Source organism: Canis aureus, chromosome 15, assembly GCF_053574225.1.
Source record: "Canis aureus isolate CA01 chromosome 15, VMU_Caureus_v.1.0, whole genome shotgun sequence".
Lineage (NCBI taxonomy): Eukaryota > Metazoa > Chordata > Mammalia > Carnivora > Canidae > Canis > Canis aureus.
Genome location: NC_135625.1, coordinates 40,460,065 through 40,478,345, shown reverse-complemented (window position 1 = coordinate 40,478,345; position 18,281 = coordinate 40,460,065). Strand labels below are relative to the sequence as shown.

At 38.1% G+C, this 18,281-nt stretch overlaps 1 protein-coding gene across 12 annotated transcripts in view; it reads right to left on the bottom strand.

The window, feature by feature from the left end:
* Window positions 1–18,281, bottom strand: part of ADAM32 (ADAM metallopeptidase domain 32) — a 181,765-nt gene that overhangs the window by 71,127 nt on the left and 92,357 nt on the right. For all 12 annotated transcript variants that reach the window (XR_013352994.1, XR_013352993.1, XM_077849240.1 and 9 more), the window contains 2 exons: window positions 3,498–3,590; window positions 1,776–1,971 (listed from right to left, as the gene is read on the bottom strand). Coding sequence is in view for 10 of the 12 variants with exons in the window: in XM_077849240.1 (XP_077705366.1) it covers window positions 1,776–1,971; window positions 3,498–3,590 (289 nt within the window). In the remaining 2 variants the exon portion in view is untranslated. The remainder of the gene's footprint in view (window positions 1–1,775; window positions 1,972–3,497; window positions 3,591–18,281) is intronic.

Below are 18,281 nucleotides of genomic sequence, written 5' to 3'. Positions count from 1 at the left end.
TTAAGTTCAGGGATCTAATGTACAATATGATGTTTATACTTAATAATACTGTATTACTTACTTGAAACTTACCAGGAAAGAAGATTTTAAATGTTCTCACCACAAAAAGAAATGGTACTTATGTGACACGATGAAGCTTTTAGCTAACATATGGTGGTAATCATTTTGCAATAGATAAGCACAACAAATCAACATGTCATATACCTTAAAATGACACAATGTTATAGGTCAATTATATCTCTATAAAGCTGCAGGGGGCAATAAGGGTTGGAATACACTTAAAGACCTGAAAGTGTAAAACTACTAGAAGAAAACAGGGGAAAAGTTCTTGAAGTTGGTCTGGGAAATAATATTTTAGATATGACACAAGAGCACAGGCAACAAAAGCAAAAATAGACAAGTGGGACTACATAAAAAAAGTCTTTTAAAAAAAAATATTTTTAGAGACAGAGAGCAAGGGAGGAGGGGCAGAGGGAGAGAATCTTTCAAGCTGACTCCCCACTGAGCAGGGAAGCCAACATGGGGCTGAGTCCCACAACTCATGACAAACACAAAGTGAGTTCATCACAACTAAACCTGCCTTCAAGAGATGCTAAAGGGAGTTAAAATGAAAACACACTAAGCAGCAATGCAAAAAAAAAAAAATGTAAACCTCAATGGTAAAGCTAAATATATGAACAACTATAGAATAATATAAAGCTGTGATGATGATACATAAATCACTTTTAAACTAATATACAATATAAACAGAAGCAATTCTGACCTAAAAGAGTATAAAGTGTGTGTGTGTGTGGGGGGTAAAAGTATAGATTTCTTTTGTGTTAGAAACACATTCTTATCATGACCTGACCAAAACCAAGAGCCAGACACTCAACCGACTGATCCACCCAGGCACCCCAAAACTAAAAAAATTCTTAATAAAGGAAACAATCAAGAGGAAAAATGAGATCTATAGGAGAAATATTTGCAAACCATGTATCTGATTAGATACAAAATATCTAATAAGTCATATAACTCAATAGCAAAAACAAATAATGAGATTTAAAAATAGCTAAAACTCTGAATAGACATTTCTCAAAAGAAGACATACAAATGACCATCAGATATATGAAATGGTGCTCAACATCACCAATCATCAGAAAAATGCAAATCAAAACCACAACTTACACCTTTTAGGATAGCTATTATCAAAAGGTTAAAAAAGAACAAGTGCTAACAAGGGTTTGGAGAAAGGGGAACCTTTGTATATTGTTGTTGGGAATGAACTTGGTATAGCCATTATGGAAAACTATATAGACTCCTCAAAAAATAAAAATGAACTATATTATAATCAAGCAATTTCATTTCTTGGTATATATGTATATGTAACTAATACATTAATTACCTTGATTGTGGCAATTATTTCACAAAACATCAAAACATCAATTCATACACCTTAAATATGTATCTTTCTAAGTCAGTTATACCTTAACAAAGTTTGAAAAAATAAAAATATAGATGTGAAACAGAATAAAGAATTTAAATATATAGCTAGAATTTAAATTACACATATATATGTCCCTACACACATATATACATACAGATGTTGAACAGAATAAATAATTTGGATAAAATTTAAGTTACACATACATACATATGTACATATATATACATACATATAATTATATAAATAAATATAATTTGCATATATAATTATACATATAATTGCCAATTGTCTTGGTAATGTTAATAAAAATATAAAGAGCCAACTATGTAGATGTTCAAAACAATATTACCTTTTCCAAATATAATCTCACAACGTGCATCTGTATCTTGGCAGCCTCCATCATAACACATATATTGGTTTTTACATGTACGTCCATTGTGTATAGTCACATCAACTGGACATTCTGATGAGCTTCCATTACAAAACTCAGCAATATCACATTCATGATGTCTTGCTCCCCTACATTGAACACCTGATCTTTCAATCTAATAGAAATTAAAAATAAAAAATAAAACATTACATTTAAGATTGTTTCTCAATATTCATTTCAAAATTATTCTATTTATAGTTTGATGATCTATTTATTCATTAATGTCTATTAGTACCTTCTTTGTATAAAGCATTATGCTAATCATATTGAAAAAAAATTGAATGTTATCAACTACAACAGGAAATAAGCATATGCACAAGGAAAAGTATAACACAAATATGATGTGAAGATAGCCAAAATTGTTTGTGTTTCAGTGCAAGGGAGAAAAAAATCACTTTTAGCTTGGGATAATTATTTCTTGGGTGAAAATAGTGTAACTTAGACAATTTGCAAATAAAATATACTTATTCAAAGCATAGTTTGTGAATATGGAATATTTGTAATTCTATGACAAATATGATACAGAATAACTGAAAATTAACAAAGGAAAACAAAAGGTAAAGAGGCAGTTCTTAGAGAAGAAACTCGATCATGATCATTCTCCTGAATTACCCTGTAGTTAATTAACACTTTCATATAGACTCTTCAGGTATCTATCTCATACTTCTTTGAAATTTTTATTTTATTTATTTATTCATAAGAGACACACAGAGAGAGGCAGAGACACAGGCAGGGGGAGAAGCAGGCTCCCCATGGCGAGCCTGACACAGGACTCAAACTCAGGACCCCAGGATCATGCCTTGACCCAAAGGTAGAGGCTCAACCACTGAGTCACCCAGGTATCCCTCTATCTCATACTTCTTAATTGAGGACTTCCAGTTGGCAATAAAAAGATCACAGAGGTAAGAATGTAACAACATGGTAAGATTCAGAAAAAAAATAACAAAACTGGATAGAGAAAACTACAGTCAAGGATAGTCAAGAACCCAGAACCCATGGCAGGTAGTTCAATAGAAGGATTCTCATATGACAAATCTGTTACAAATATATTGCAGGAGCTGAAAAGGAAAATAGTGGATAAGAGTCAATGTCTTCAACATATAAACTAGCATGTGATCTTTCAATCATACGATCTTTGAATAAATAATAAGTTTGTAGTTTAAACTTTGTGCTACTGTAGCCTACTCTAATGAGTTTCATTATTTATACATTTATGAGAAACTGCCATGTTACATAGTTACAGATACCTATCACAGCTAGTAATAATATTTTATTATAAAAATATAAATATTGGATAAAGTAAATAAAACCCTTTTAATGGAGATCTTCTGTATTGAATAATTGTATGATAGCTCTCAATCAAGGCTTAAGAACAACAGCATCAAGTTAGAATAACAGCATAAGAAGAAAACCTAAACATCCAGTTAAGGTTCACAGAATAATTTTTTAAGTTTTAATTTAAATTACAGTTAGTTAACATAGAGTATAGTAGTAGTTAACATAGAGTATAGTATTAGTTTTGGAAAGTTCATTTATTTTTACTTACAGCTACAGGTCTAAGTGTTTTAAAATATCTAAGACATGATTCATTAAATATCTAAGACATGATTCATTATATACTTAGAAGATAATAAATCTTACCTGACAGTCAGTGCAGCATAGTCCTGCATCACATTGTGATCCTGGCTTCAGCGTACAAGTTCGAAAATTACAACAGCTAACAGCTCCACATTGCTATGAGTTAATGGAATGCACAAGTAAAAATACATCATGATAATAACATAAACTTTGGCAGGAATTATTTTTGCTGGTCTTATTTTTTAGTTTTGGAGGAGAATATGAATGCTATCAATATTTATAGTTCTGTATCTCTAGACAATTAAAATACTAAAAAAAGACTTTTACTTCAGGTCAAAACAGAGTAACTGGTACCAAGCAACTCTTACCCAATTAGAAAACTATGAAAAATGTATGAAACAATTTTTTTTATAAATTAGAGAATAATATGAGAGAGCAGAATAGTGGTTAATTAGTTCCTGGAGAGTGGGGAAAAAAGAGGATACATTATTCAAAAGATACAAATTTTAATTTAAGAATGAATTAATTTTCAGGATCCACTGTACAGCCTGATGACTATAATTAACAATACTGTACTCTATAGTTGAAATGTGCTAAGAGAATAAAGTGTTCTCACTACATAAAAAAAAAAGATAACTATGAAGAGAGGGATATGTTAGTTTGATTGTAGTAATATTTCAGGAGGTATACATATATAAAAACATCATGTTGAACACCTTAAAAACATACTATTTTAATTTGTCAGTCATACTTCAATAATGCCAGGGAGGAAAGGGTGTGTAGAGTTTAGGCCTGCTGCAAAGTTAGAACGTCCCCAAAACTTCCCTGACTACTTACACTCAACACAAGTTCAATGGATTTACAAAACCACTCTCAGGTTTGGTAATTTACTAGAAGGACTCACAGAACTCACTGAAAGCTGTTATATTCATAGTTATGGTTTATTATTCAGAAAGGAAGTAAATCAAAATTAGCCAAGAGAAGCAACTTGGACAGAATCCAGGAAAAGCTCATACTCCCTTCACCCCAGGAAATTACCAACACAATACTCTCCCAAACTTGATGGGTGAACTTCCTGGCTTATGCTTTGAGACCAATATTACTGTAATAACCAAATCCAGACACATTACCAAAAAAAGGAAAATTCCATACCAATATCTCTCATAATCATTCAGACTCAATTAATTAATTCATCATATTGACAGGCTGAAGAAGAAAAACCATATGACCATAACAATTGATGGAAAAAAAGTATTTGACAAAATCCAATATTCACTTAATGAATTCTACAAAATATTAGCAAACTAGGAATAGATGGGAACTTCCTAAAGTTGATAGCAAACACACAGAGAACACCTATAGCTAATGTCATATATATGGTGAAAAACTATAAGCTTTCCCTCTGAGATCAGGAACAAGACAAGGATGCTCCCTTTCATCACTCCTTCTCAACACCCTTACTGAAAGTCCTAGCTAAAGCAGGACCAAAAAAAAAAAAAAAAAGAAGAAGAAGAAGAAAAGAAAAAAAAGAAAGAGAGAGAAAAAGAAAAATACACAGGTTGAGAGGAAAGAAAAAAATAAACCTGTTTTTTTCCATAGATTCTATGATTGATTATATAAAGAAAATCCCAACTGATCGATCAAAAAGCCAACAAAAACAAAAATCTCCTGGACTAATAATTTATTATAGCAAGAGATTACTGATACAAAGTTAATATACAAAAGTCAATTGTTTACCTGTGTACCAAGAAGGAAAAATGGGAATTTTAATGAAAAATATGATGCTATTTATATTAGCACCAAAATAATGATGTATTTGGGAATAGTTCTAACAAACTTATAGAATCCATATGAGAAATACTAGAAAACTCTGATGAAAAAAAAATTAAAGGAGGCATAAATAAATGGAGAGATATTTCATGTTCATGGATAGGAAGACCCAATATTGTTAAGATGTCAGTTCTTCCCAATGTAATCTAAAGACTTAATGTAATTCCAATAAAAATTCCAGCAAGTTATTTTATAGATATTAAGAAACTGATTCTAAGCTTTATATGGAGATGAAAAACAATGCAGAAAAGTCACATAATACTGAAAAGGAGAGAGAGAAGTAAGAGTAAAGGGGGGGGAGGAGAAGGGAGGGAGAGGAGGAGGAAGAAAACTAAAGGAATAATAACAACCAACTTCAAAACTTACTATAAAGTATAATGACAGTGTAGTAGTCACAAAATAATGAATAAAAGATCATTGGAACAAAATAAAAAGCCCAGAAACAGACTGACACAGATAATAAATCTTTAACAATGGAGTAAATGCAGTTCAATGGAGAATGGATAGCCTTTCCAACAAATGGTGCTGGAAGAACTGGACTTTCACATGGAAAATAATGACACTGACTCCACTTTCCACAAAAAAATAACTCAAAATGGATCATAAACTTAAATGTAACTTAAATGTAAATGCAAAGTTATAAAACTTCTAGGAAGGTAGATTTAAGAGAACAGATCTCACGTAAGGTGCGACCACCCTCTAAAGAGGTAGGAAAGCCTTCAAGGAACAAAAGCCTCACACAGCAAACAGCTTACACTGAGCCCAGCCCCCGGGCAAAAGGTGGTGCAACTTTGCCCAGGCACAGACACCTGAGAATCAGAGCAGCAGACCCTTCCTCTAGACCAGCTGGAAGAGCAGGTGAAAAGCAAGTTTATCAACCAATTAAGACTAGAAAATAGTATATAGAACTCAAGGCTTTTTTCTTATGATTCATTTATCTTTCAGTTTAAAATATTCCAATTTTCCCCCATCTCTACTAGTTTCTTACTGTATCAACTCTTTGCTTTTAGGTCTTTTCTTTTTTAACTTTCATATTTTATAAATACATGCTATAGATATATTCTTCATTTTTTGCTACCTTTCACTGTATTCAATTTTATTTTTGTATACATATAAGTTTTGCTTCCTTTATAACTTTGGAATTTAGTACCATCTAACACACAGGCCAAAATACAATCAAGACAAAGGGGATCACCTTGTTTCATCCACACTGAGATTATATTCTCTTTCTTCCTCCCACCTCCCCTGCCTTTTTTTTTTTTGTCTTTGTCTTTTTTCTTTTATGTTCTGGTTCCTGACCACTTTGGAATTGTCTAATGTGTAATTCGTTGGGTCAGAGTTGATATTTTTGACTTTGCTCATTCATACAGCCATTCTGCACTGGACAAAATAACTAGAAGGAAGAGTTCACAACAAAAAAAGAAACAGAGGTAATACTCTCTGCCACAGAACTAATGGATATGGATTTAAGTAAAATGTCAGCATGGAGTTCAGAATTACAATTATAAAATACTAGTTAAGCTTTAAAAAGCATAAAAGATTCTAGAGAATCTCTAAGTACAGAAATGAGATATAATCAGGCCAAAATCTAATTGGACCAGACTACTCTGAGATGCAGTCTAAATTGGATGCTCTAACAGCCAGAATAAATGATGCAGAAGAAAGAATAAGTAACACTGAAAACAAGTTGATGGAAAGGAAGGAAGCTGAAGAAAATAAAAAGACAAAAACAACTAAGAGCTCACAAAAGAGAGGCTCCAGGAAGTAAGTGATATAAAGAAAAAAAAATAACATCTGAATTATTGGAATTCCTGAGGGCATGGAGAGAGAGAGGACCAGAAGGTATATTTGAGCAAATCATACCTGAGAACTTCCCTAATCTGGGTAAGGAAATGGGCATTCAAAACCAAGAGGTAGAGAGGATCCTTCTCAAATCAATAAAAGTAGATCAACACCCTGACATTTCATGTGAAGCTTACAAATTTTAGAGATAAAGAGAAAATCTTGAAAGCAGCTCAAGACAAGAGATTCCTTACATAAACAGGGAGAAATATCAGATCAACAGCAGATCTATCCACAGAGACCTGGCAGGCCAGAAAGTGCTAGCATGATATATTCATGGTACTAAATGAAAAAAACAGCAGCAAAGAATACATTATCAAGAAAGGCTGTCATTGAGAATGGGAGGATACTGAGCCACCAGGACAGACAGAAGATGAAAGAGTATGTGACCATCAAGACAACCCTGCAAGAAATATTAAGGGGGATCCTGTAAGCAAAGAGGGAGCCAAGGAAACAGAGACAATCTGCAGAAATGGGACAGTACAGGCAATAAATACAATGGCACTAAATACATATCTTGGGAAAGCTGGGATATCAATCCTCATATCACATAAATTAGATTTTAAACCAGAGACTGTATTAAGAGATGAAGAGAGAAACTATATCACACTTAAAGGATCTACTCATCATGAAGATCTAACAATTATATTTTTGCCCCTAACTTGAGAGCAGCCAATTATATCTGCCAATTAATAACCAAAGTAAAGAAACACATAGATAATAATACATTAATATTAGGAGATTCAACACTCCACTCTCAGCAAGGGACAGATAATCAAAACAAAAGATCAGCAAAGAAACAAGGGCTTTTAATGACACATTGGACCAGATGGACTTCACAACAAATTAGGCAATCTGGAACAAATGGATGCATTCCTGGAAATGTATAAACTACCAAAACTGAAACAGGAATAAATAGAAAATCTAAACAGATCAATAACAAGCAAAAAAATTGAAGTGGTCATCAAAAAACTCACAAGAAACAAGAGTTCAGGACCAGATGGCTTTCCAGGGGAATTCTACCAAATATTTAAAGAAGAAATAATATCTATTCCACTGAAGCTGCTTCAAATGATAGAAATGGAAGGAAAACCCCCGAACCTGTTCTATGAGTCCAGCATTACCTATCCCAAAACTAGACAAAAAGGAATTACAGGCCAATATCCATGATGAACATGGATGTCAAAATACTCACCAATATGCTAGCCAATAGGATTCAACAGTACATTAAAAGGATTATTTATCATGACTAAGTAGGAATTATTCCTGGGATAAAGGTAGTTCAACATTCATAAATTAATCAATGTGATAGATCATATTAATAAAAGACAATGCATTTGACAAAATACAGCATCCTTTCTTGATTAAAACTCTTCAAAATGTAGAGATAGAGGAAACATATCTCAATATCATAAAAGCCATCTAGAAAAAGCTCACAGTGAGTATCATTGTCAATGGGGAAAAACTGAGAGTTTTTTCCTAAGGTCAGGAACACGACAGATATGGTAACTCTCACCACTGTTGTTCAACATGGTACTAGAAGTCCTAGCCTTAGCAATCAGACAACAAAAAGAATTAAAAGGAATTCAAATTGCCCAGTAAGAAGTCAAACTCTCCCTCTCTGCAGATGACATGATACTAAACCGCTAGAACTCATATAGCAATTCTGCAATGTGACAGGATACAAAATTGATGCCCAGAAATCAGTGGCATTTCTATACACTAACAGTGAGACTAAAGAAAAATTAATGAATCAATCCCATTTACAACTGCACCCAAAACCATAAAATACCTAGGAGTAAACCTAACCAAAGAGGTAAAGGATCTGTACTCTAAAAACTGAAGAACACTTATAAGAAAAATTGAGGGAGATACAAAGAAATGGAAAAATATTCCATGCTCATGGATTGGAAGAATTAATATTGTGAAAATGTCTATGCTACACATTCAACCTATCAAAATACCATGGCCCTTTTTCACAGAGTTGGAACAAATAATCTTAAGATTTACACAGAACCAGAAAAAGACTCCAAATACCAGAGGAATGTTGACAAAGAAAAACAAAGCTGAGGGTATCACAATGCCTGACTTGAAGCTGTATTACAAAGCTGTGATCATCAAGACAATATGGTACTGGCACAACAAAAATACATAGATCAATGGAACAGAACAGAGTACCCAGAAATGGGCACTCAACTCTATGGTCCATTAATCATTGACAAAGCAGGAAATAATATCCAATGGAAAAAAGACAATCTCTTCAATAAATGGTGCTGGGAAAATTGGACAGTCACATGCAGAAGAATGAAAGTAGACCATTCTCTTACACCATACACAAAGATAAATTCAAAATGGGTGAAAAACCTAAATGTGAGACTGCAATCCATCAAAATCCTAGTGGAGAACACAGGCAACAACCTTTTGGAACTTCGCGATCACAACTTCTGGCAAGATACATCTCTAAAGGCAAGGGAAAGAAAAGCAAAAATGAACTATTGGTACTTCATCAAGACAAAAAAGTTTGGAGGAGGGGCAAGATGGTGGAAGAGTAGGGTCCCCAAGTCACCTGTCCCCACCAAATTACCTAGATAACCTTCAAATCATCCTGAAAATCTACGAATTCGGCCTGAGATTTAAAGAGAGAACAGCTGGAACGTTACAGTGAGAAGAGTTCGCGCTTCTATCCAAGTAGGAAGACGGGGGTGGGGGGGGTGGGGGGGGGAGGGATAAAGAAACAAAAGGCGTCCAAGGGGGAGGGGCCCCGCGAGGAGCCGGGCTAAGGCCGGGGTGAGTCCCCAGGACAGGAGAGCACCCTCCCGGAGAAACAGGAGATTCACCCATCTTCCCAGGCGGAAAGGCGCCCGCAGGGAGTTGGAGCAGGACCCCAGGAGGGCGGGGATGTCCTCAAGTTCCCTGGGACACGAACAGACACCTGCGCACCCAGGAGAGTGCGCCGAGCTCCCTAAAGGGCTGCAGGGCTCACCGCTGGACCGGGAAAAGCTCGAAGAGGCTCCGGCAGTAGCTCCGTGAAGGGGGCTGCGCTGCCGGAGCGCGAATCCAACAGCACAGGTCCCGGAGCACTGGGCGCCGGAACACAGCCCAGGATCCGGCCTCCTCCCAGGACAGGCAGAGGCCGGGAGGGCCCAGGACAGCAAGGACGCTCCTGCCCCGAGCTGAGCAGATCAGCGGCCCCGCCCCCGGAGCATCCAGGCCCTGCAGATGCAGAACTCCGTAGTTACTGTGGGGGCTGAATCCAGGTTACCAGAGCTGGCCCCGCCACTGGGGTTGTTTCTCCTGGGGCCTCACGGGGTAAACAACCCCCACTGGCAGGGGGCAGAGCAGCTTCCCCAAGTGCTAACACCTGAAAATCACAACACGCCCCTCCCCCAGAAGACCAACTAGACGGAGAAGTTCCAGGGGAAGTCAAGGGACTTAAAGTATACAGAATCAGAAGATACTCCCCCGTGGTTTTTTCTTTTCTTTTCTTTTCTTTTTCTTTATTTTTTTTTTTTTGCTTTTTGATTTCTGTTTACTTCCCCCACCCATTTTTTTCTTTCTTTTTCTTCTGTTTTTTTCTTTTTTTCTTCCTTTTTTCTTTTTCTCTTTTCTTTCCTTCTTTCGCTCCTCTCTTTTTCTCCTTTTCCCAATACAACTTGTTTTTGGCCACTCTGCACTGAGCAAAAACTAGAAGGAAAACCTCACCTCAAAAGAAAGAATCAGAAACAGTCCTCTCTCCCACAGAGTTACAAAATCTGGATTACAATTCAATGTCAGAAAGCCAATTCAGAAGCACTATTATACAGCTACTGGTGGCTCTAGAAAAAAGCATAAAGGACTCAAGAGACTTCATGACTGCAGAATTTAGATCCAATAAGGCAGAAATTAAAAATCAATTGAATGAGATGCAATCCAAACTAGAAGTCCTAACGACAAGGGTTAACAAGGTGGAAGAACGAGTGAGTGACATAGAAGACAAGTTGATGGCAAAGAGGGAAACTGAGGAAAAAAGAGACAAACAATTAAAAGACCATGAAGATAGATTAAGGGAAATAAACAACAGCCTGAGGAAGAAAAACCTATGTTTAATTGGGGTTCCTGAGGGCGCCGAAAGGGACTGAGGGCCAGAATATGTATTTGAACAAATCATAGCTGAAAACTTTCCTAATCTGGGAAGGGAAACAGGCATTCAGATCCAGGAAATAGAGAGATCCCCCCCTAAAATCAATAAAAACCGTTCAACACCTCGACATTTAATAGTGAAGCTTGCAAATTCTAAAGATAAAGAGAAGATCCTTAAAGCAGCAAGAGACAAGAAATCCCTGACTTTTATGGGGAGGAGTATTAGGGTAACAGCAGACCTCTCCACAGAGACCTGGCAGGCCAGAAAGGGCTGGCAGGATATATTCAGGGTCCTAAAGGAGAAGAACATGCAACCAAGAATACTTTATCCAGCAAGGCTCTCATTCAAAATGGAAGGAGAGATAAAGAGCTTCCAAGACAGGCAGCAACTAAAAGAATATGTGACCTCCAAACCAGCTCTGCAAGAAATTTTAAGGGGGACTCTTAAAATTCCCCTTTAAGAAGAAGTTCAGTGGAACAGTCCACAAAAACAAGGACTGAATAGTTATCATGATGACACTAAATTCATATCTCTCAATAGTAACTCTGAATGTGAACGGGCTTAATGACCCCATCAAAAGGCGCAGGGTTTCAGACTGGATAAAAAAGCAGGACCCATCTATTTGCTGTCTACAAGAGACTCATTTTAGACAGAAGGACACCTACAGCCTGAAAATAAAAGGTTGGAGAACCATTTACCATTCGAATGGTCCTCAAAAGAAAGCAGGGGTAGCCATCCTTATATCAGATAAACTAAAATTTACCCCAAAGACTGTAGTGAGAGATGAAGAGGGACACTATATCATACTTAAAGGATCTATCCAACAAGAGGACTTAACAATCATCAATGTATATGCCCCGAATGTGGGAGCTGCCAAATATTTAAATCAATAACCAAAGTGAAGAAATACTTAGATAATAATACACTTACACTTGGTGACTTCAATCTAGCTCTTTCTATACTCGATAGGTCTTCTAAGCACAACATCTCCAAAGAAACGAGAGCTTTAAATGATACACTGGACCAGATGGAATTCACAGATATCTACAGAACTTTACATCCAAATGCAACTGAATACACATTCTTCTCAAGTGCACATGGAACTTTCTCCAGAATAGACCACATACTGGGTCACAAATCAGGTCTGAACCGATACCAAAAGATTGGGATCGTCCCCTGCATATTCTCAGACCATAATGCCTTGAAATTAGAACTAAATCACAACAAGAAGTTTGGAAGGACCTCAAACACATGGAGGTTAAGGACCAGCCTGCTAAAAGATGAAAGGGTCAAGCAGGAAATTAAGGGAGAATTAAAAAGATTCATGGAAACTAATGAGAATGAAGATACAACTGTTCAAAATCTTTGGGATGCAGCAAAAGCAGTCCTAAGGGGGAAATACATCGCAATACAAGCATCCATTCAAAAACTGGAAAGAACTCAAATACAAAAGCTAACCTTACACATAAAGGAGCTAGAGAAAAAACAGCAAATAGATCCTACACCCAGCAGAAGAAGAGAGTTAATTAACATTCGAGCAGAACTCAACGAAATCAAGACCAGAAGAACTGTGGAACAGATCAACAAAACCAGGAGTTGGTTCTTTGAAAGAATTAATAAGATCGATAAACCATTAGCCAGCCTTATTAAAAAGAAGAGAGAGAAGACTCAAATTAATAAAATCATGAATGAGAAAGGAGAGATCACTACCAACACCAAGGAAATACAAACGATTTTAAAAACATATTATGAACAGCTATATGCCAATAAATTAGGCAATCTGGAAGAAATGGACGCATTCCTGGAAAGCCACAAACTACCAAAACTGGAACAGGAAGAAATAGAAAACCTGAACAGACCAATAACCAGGGAGGAAATTGAAGCAGTCATCAAAAACCTCCCAAGACACAAGAGTCCAGGGCCAGATGGCTTCTCCGGGGAATTTTATCAAACGTTTAAAGAAGAAACCATACCTATTCTCCTAAAGCTGTTTGGAAAGATAGAAAGAGATGGAGTACTTCCAAATTCGTTCTATGAAGCCAGCATCACCTTAATTCCAAAGCCAGACAAATACCCCGCCAAAAAGGAGAATTACAGACCAATATCCCTGATGAACATGGATGCAAAAATTCTCAACAAGATACTGGCCAATAGGATCCAACAGTACATTAAGAATATTATTCACCATGACCAAGTAGGATTTATCCCTGGGACACAAGGCTTGTTCAACACCCGTAAAACAATCAATGTGATTCATCATATCAGCAAGAGAAAAACCAAGAACCATATGATCCTCTCACTAGATGCAGAGAAAGCATTTGACAAAATACAGCATCCATTCCTGATCAAAACTCTTCAGAGTGTAGAGATAGAGGGAACATTCCTCAACATCTTAAAAGCCATCTATGAAAAGCCCACAGCAAATATCATTCTCAATGGGGAAGCACTGGGAGCCTTTCCCCTAAGATCAGGAACAAGACAGGGATGTCCACTCTCACCACTGCTATTCAACATAGTACTGGAAGTCCTAGCCTCAGCAATCAGACAACAAAAAGACATTAAAGGCATTCAAATTGGCAAAGAAGAAGTCAAACTCTCCCTCTTTGCCGATGACATGATACTCTACATAGAAAACGCAAAAGCCTCCACCCCAAGATTGCTAGAACTCATACAGCAATTTGGTAGCTTGGCAGGATACAAACTCAATGCCCAGAAATCAATGGCATTTCTATACACTAACAATGAGACTGAAGAAAGAGAAATTAATGAGTCAACCCATTTACAATTGCACCCAAAAGCATAAGATACCTAGGAATAAACCTAACCAAAGAGGTAAAGCATCTATACCCTCAAAACTATAGAACACTTCTGAAAGAAATTGAGGAAGACACAAAGAGATGGAAAAATATTCCATGCTCATGGATTGGCAGAATTAATATTGTGAAAATGTCAGTGTTAACCAGGGCAATATACACGTTTAATGCAATCCCTATCAAAATACCATGGACTTTCTTCAGAGAGTTGGAACAAATTATTTTAAGTTTTGTGTGGCATCAGAAAAGACCCCGAATAGCCAGGGGAATTTTAAAAAAGAAAACCATATCTGGGGGCATCACAATGCCAGATTTCAGGTTGTACTACAAAGCTGTGGTCATCAATACAGTGTGGTACTAGCACCGAAACAGACACATAGATCAATGGAACAGAATAGAGAACCCAGTAGTGGATCCTGAACTTTATGGTCAACTAATATTCGATAAAGGAGGAAAGACTATCCATTGGAAGAAAGACAGTCTCTTCAATAAATGGTGCTGGGAAAATTGGACATCCACATGCAGAAGAATGAAACTAGACCACTCTCTTTCACCATACACAAGGATAAACTCAAAATGGATGAAAGATCTAAATGTGAGACAAGATTCCATCAAAATCCTAGAGGAGAACACAGGCAACACCCTTTTTGAACTGGGCCACAGTAACTTCTTGCAAGATACATCCATGAAAGCAAAAGAAACAAAAGCAAAAATGAACTATTGGGACTTCATCAAGATAAGAAGCTTTAGCACAGCAAAGGATACAGTCAACAAAACTAAAAGACAACCTACAGAATGGGAGAAGATATTTGCAAATGACGTATCAGATAAAGGGCTAGTTTCCAAGATCTATAAAGAACTTATTAAACTCAACAGCAAAGAAACAAACAATCCAATCATGAAATGGGCAAAAGACATGAAGAGAAATCTCACAGAGGAAGACATAGACATAGACATGGCCAACACGCACATGAGAAAATGCTCTGCATCACTTGCCATCAGGGAAATACAAATCAAAACCACAATGAGGGGGAGGGGCAAGACGGCGGAAGAGTAGGGTCTCCAAATCACCTGTCTCCACCAAACTACCTAGAAAACCTTCAAATTATCCTGAAAATCTATGAATTCGGCCTGAGATTTAAAGAGAGACCAGCTGGAATGCTACAGTGAGAAGAGTTCGCGCTTCTATCAAGGTAGGAAGACGGGGAAAAAGAAATAAAGAAACAAAGGCCTCCAAGGGGGAGGGGCCCGCAAGGAGCCGGGCTGAGGCCGGGGCGAGTGTCCCCAGGACAGGAGAGCCCCGTCCCGGAGGAGCAGGAGCTGCACCGACCTTCCGGGGGGAAAGGGGCTCGCAGGGAGTTGGAGCAGGACCCAGGAGGGCGAGGATGCCCTCGGGTTCCGTGGGACAGTAACAGAGCAACTGCGCGCCCAGGAGAGTGCGCCGAGCTCCCTAAGGGCTGCAGCGCGGCGGGACCCGGAGCAGCTCGGAGGGGCTCGGGGGCGGCTCTGCGGAGGGGGTTGCGCGGCCCGGGAGCGCGAATCCACCAGCGCAGGCTCCGGAGCACAGGGCGCCGGGACACAGACCAGGATCCCGCCTCCCCTGGGACAGGCAGAGGCCGGGAGGGCCCAGGACAGCGAGGACGCTCCTGCCCCAGCTGAGCAGATCAGCGGCCCCGCCCCGGAGCCTCCAGGCCCTGCAGACGGAGTTCCTGCCAGAGCTGAATCCAGGTTTCCAGAGCTGCCCCGCCACTGGGGCTGTTCCTCCTGCGGCCTCACGGGGTAAACAACCCCCACCGAGCCCTGCACCAGGCAGGGGCACAGCAGCTCCCCCAACTGCTAACACCTGAGAATCAGCACAACAGGCCCCTCCCCCAGAAGATCAGCTAGACTGACAACTTCCAGGAGAAGCCAAGGGTCTTAAAGAACACAGAATCAGAAGATACTCCCCGGTGGTTCTTTTTTTTTGTTTGTTTGTTTTGTTTTGTTTTGTTTTTGTTTTGTTTTGCTTTTTGATTTGTTTCCTTCCCCCACCCCCTTTTTTTCTCCTTTCTTTTTCTTTCTCTTTTTCTTCTTTTTTTTTTCTGTTTTTTTTTTCTCTTTTTCTTCCCTTCTTTTTTTCTTCTCTTTCTCTTTTCTTTCCTTCTTTCTCTCCTCTCTTTTTCTCTTTTTCCCAATACAATTTGCTTTTGGCCACTCTGCACTGAGCAAAATGACTAGAAGGAAAACCTCACCTCAAAAGAAAGAATCAGAAACAGTCCTCTCTCCCACAGAGTTACAAAATCTGGATTACAATTCAATGTCAGAAAGCCAATTCAGAAGCACTATTATACAGCTACTGGTGGCTCTAGAAAAAAGTATAAAGGACTCAAGAACTTCATGACTGCAGAATTTAGAGCTAATCAGGCAGAAATTAAAAATCAGTTGAATGAGATGCAATCCAAACTAGAAGTCCTAACGACGAGGGTTAACGAGGTGGAAGAACGAGTGAGTGACCTAGAAGACAAGTTGATAGCAAAGAGGGAAACTGAGGAAAAAAGAGACAAACAATTAAAAGACCATGAAGATAGATTAAGGGAAATAAACGACAGCCTGAGGAAGAAAAACCTACGTTTAATAGGGGTTCCCGAGGGCGCCGAAAGGGACAGAGGGCCAGAATATGTATTTGAACAAATCATAGCTGAAAACTTTCCTAATCTGGGAAGGGAAACAGGCATTCAGATCCAGGAAATAGAGAGATCCCCCCCTAAAATCAATAAAAACCGTTCAACACCTCGACATTTAATTGTGAAGCTTGCAAATTCCAAAGATAAGGAGAAGATCCTTAAGGCAGCAAGAGACAAGAAATCCCTGACTTTTATGGGGAGGAGTATTAGGGTAACAGCAGACCTCTCCACAGAGACCTGGCAGGCCAGAAAGGGCTGGCAGGATATATTCAGGGTCCTAAAGGAGAAGAACATGCAACCAAGAATACTTTATCCAGCAAGGCTCTCATTCAAAATGGAAGGAGAGATAAAGAGCTTCCAAGACAGGCAGCAACTAAAAGAATATGTGACCTCCAAACCAGCTCTGCAAGAAATTTTAAGGGGGACTCTTAAAATTCCCCTTTAAGAAGAAGTTCAGTGGAATAGTCCACAAAAACAAAGACTGAATAGATATCATGATGACAATAAACTCATATCTCTCAATAGTAACTCTGAATGTGAACGGGCTTAATGACCCCATCAAAAGGCGCAGGGTTTCAGACTGGATAAAAAAGCAGGACCCATCTATTTGCTGTCTACAAGAGACTCATTTTAGACAGAAGGACACCTACAGCCTGAAAATAAAAGGTTGGAGAACCATTTACCATTCGAATGGTCCTCAAAAGAAAGCAGGGGTAGCCATCCTTATATCAGATAAACTAAAATTTACCCCAAAGACTGTAGTGAGAGATGAAGAGGGACACTATATCATACTTAAAGGATCTATTCAACAAGAGGACTTAACAATCCTCAATATATATGCTCCAAATGTGGGAGCTGCCAAATATATAAATCAATTATTAACCAAAGTGAAGAAATACTTAGATAATAATACACTTATACTTGGTGACTTCAATCTAGCTCTTTCTATACTCGATAGGTCTTCTAAGCAAAACATCTCCAAAGAAACGAGAGCTTTAAATGATACACTGGACCAGATGGATTTCACAGATATCTACAGAACTTTACATCCAAACTCAACTGAATACACATTCTTCTCAAGCGCACATGGAACTTTCTCCAGAATAGACCACATATTGGGTCACAAATCGGGTCTGAACCGATACCAAAAGATTGGGATTGTCCCCTGCATATTCTCAGACCATAATGCCTTGAAATTAGAACTAAATCACAACAAGAAGTTTGGAAGGACCTCAAACACGTGGAGGTTAAGGACCATCCTGCTAAAAGATAAAAGGGTCAACCAGGAAATTAAGGAAGAATTAAAAAGATTCATGGAAACTAATGAGAATGAAGATACAACCGTTCAAAATCTTTGGGATGCAGCAAAAGCAGTCCTAAGGGGGAAATACATCGCAATACAAGCATCCATTCAAAAACAGGAAAGAACTCAAATACAAAAGCTCACCTTACACATAAAGGAGCTAGAGAAAAAACAGCAAATAGATCCTACACCCAAGAGAAGAAGGGAGTTAATAAAGATTCGAGCAGAACTCAACGAAACCGAGACCAGAAGAACTGTGGAACAGATCAACAGAAC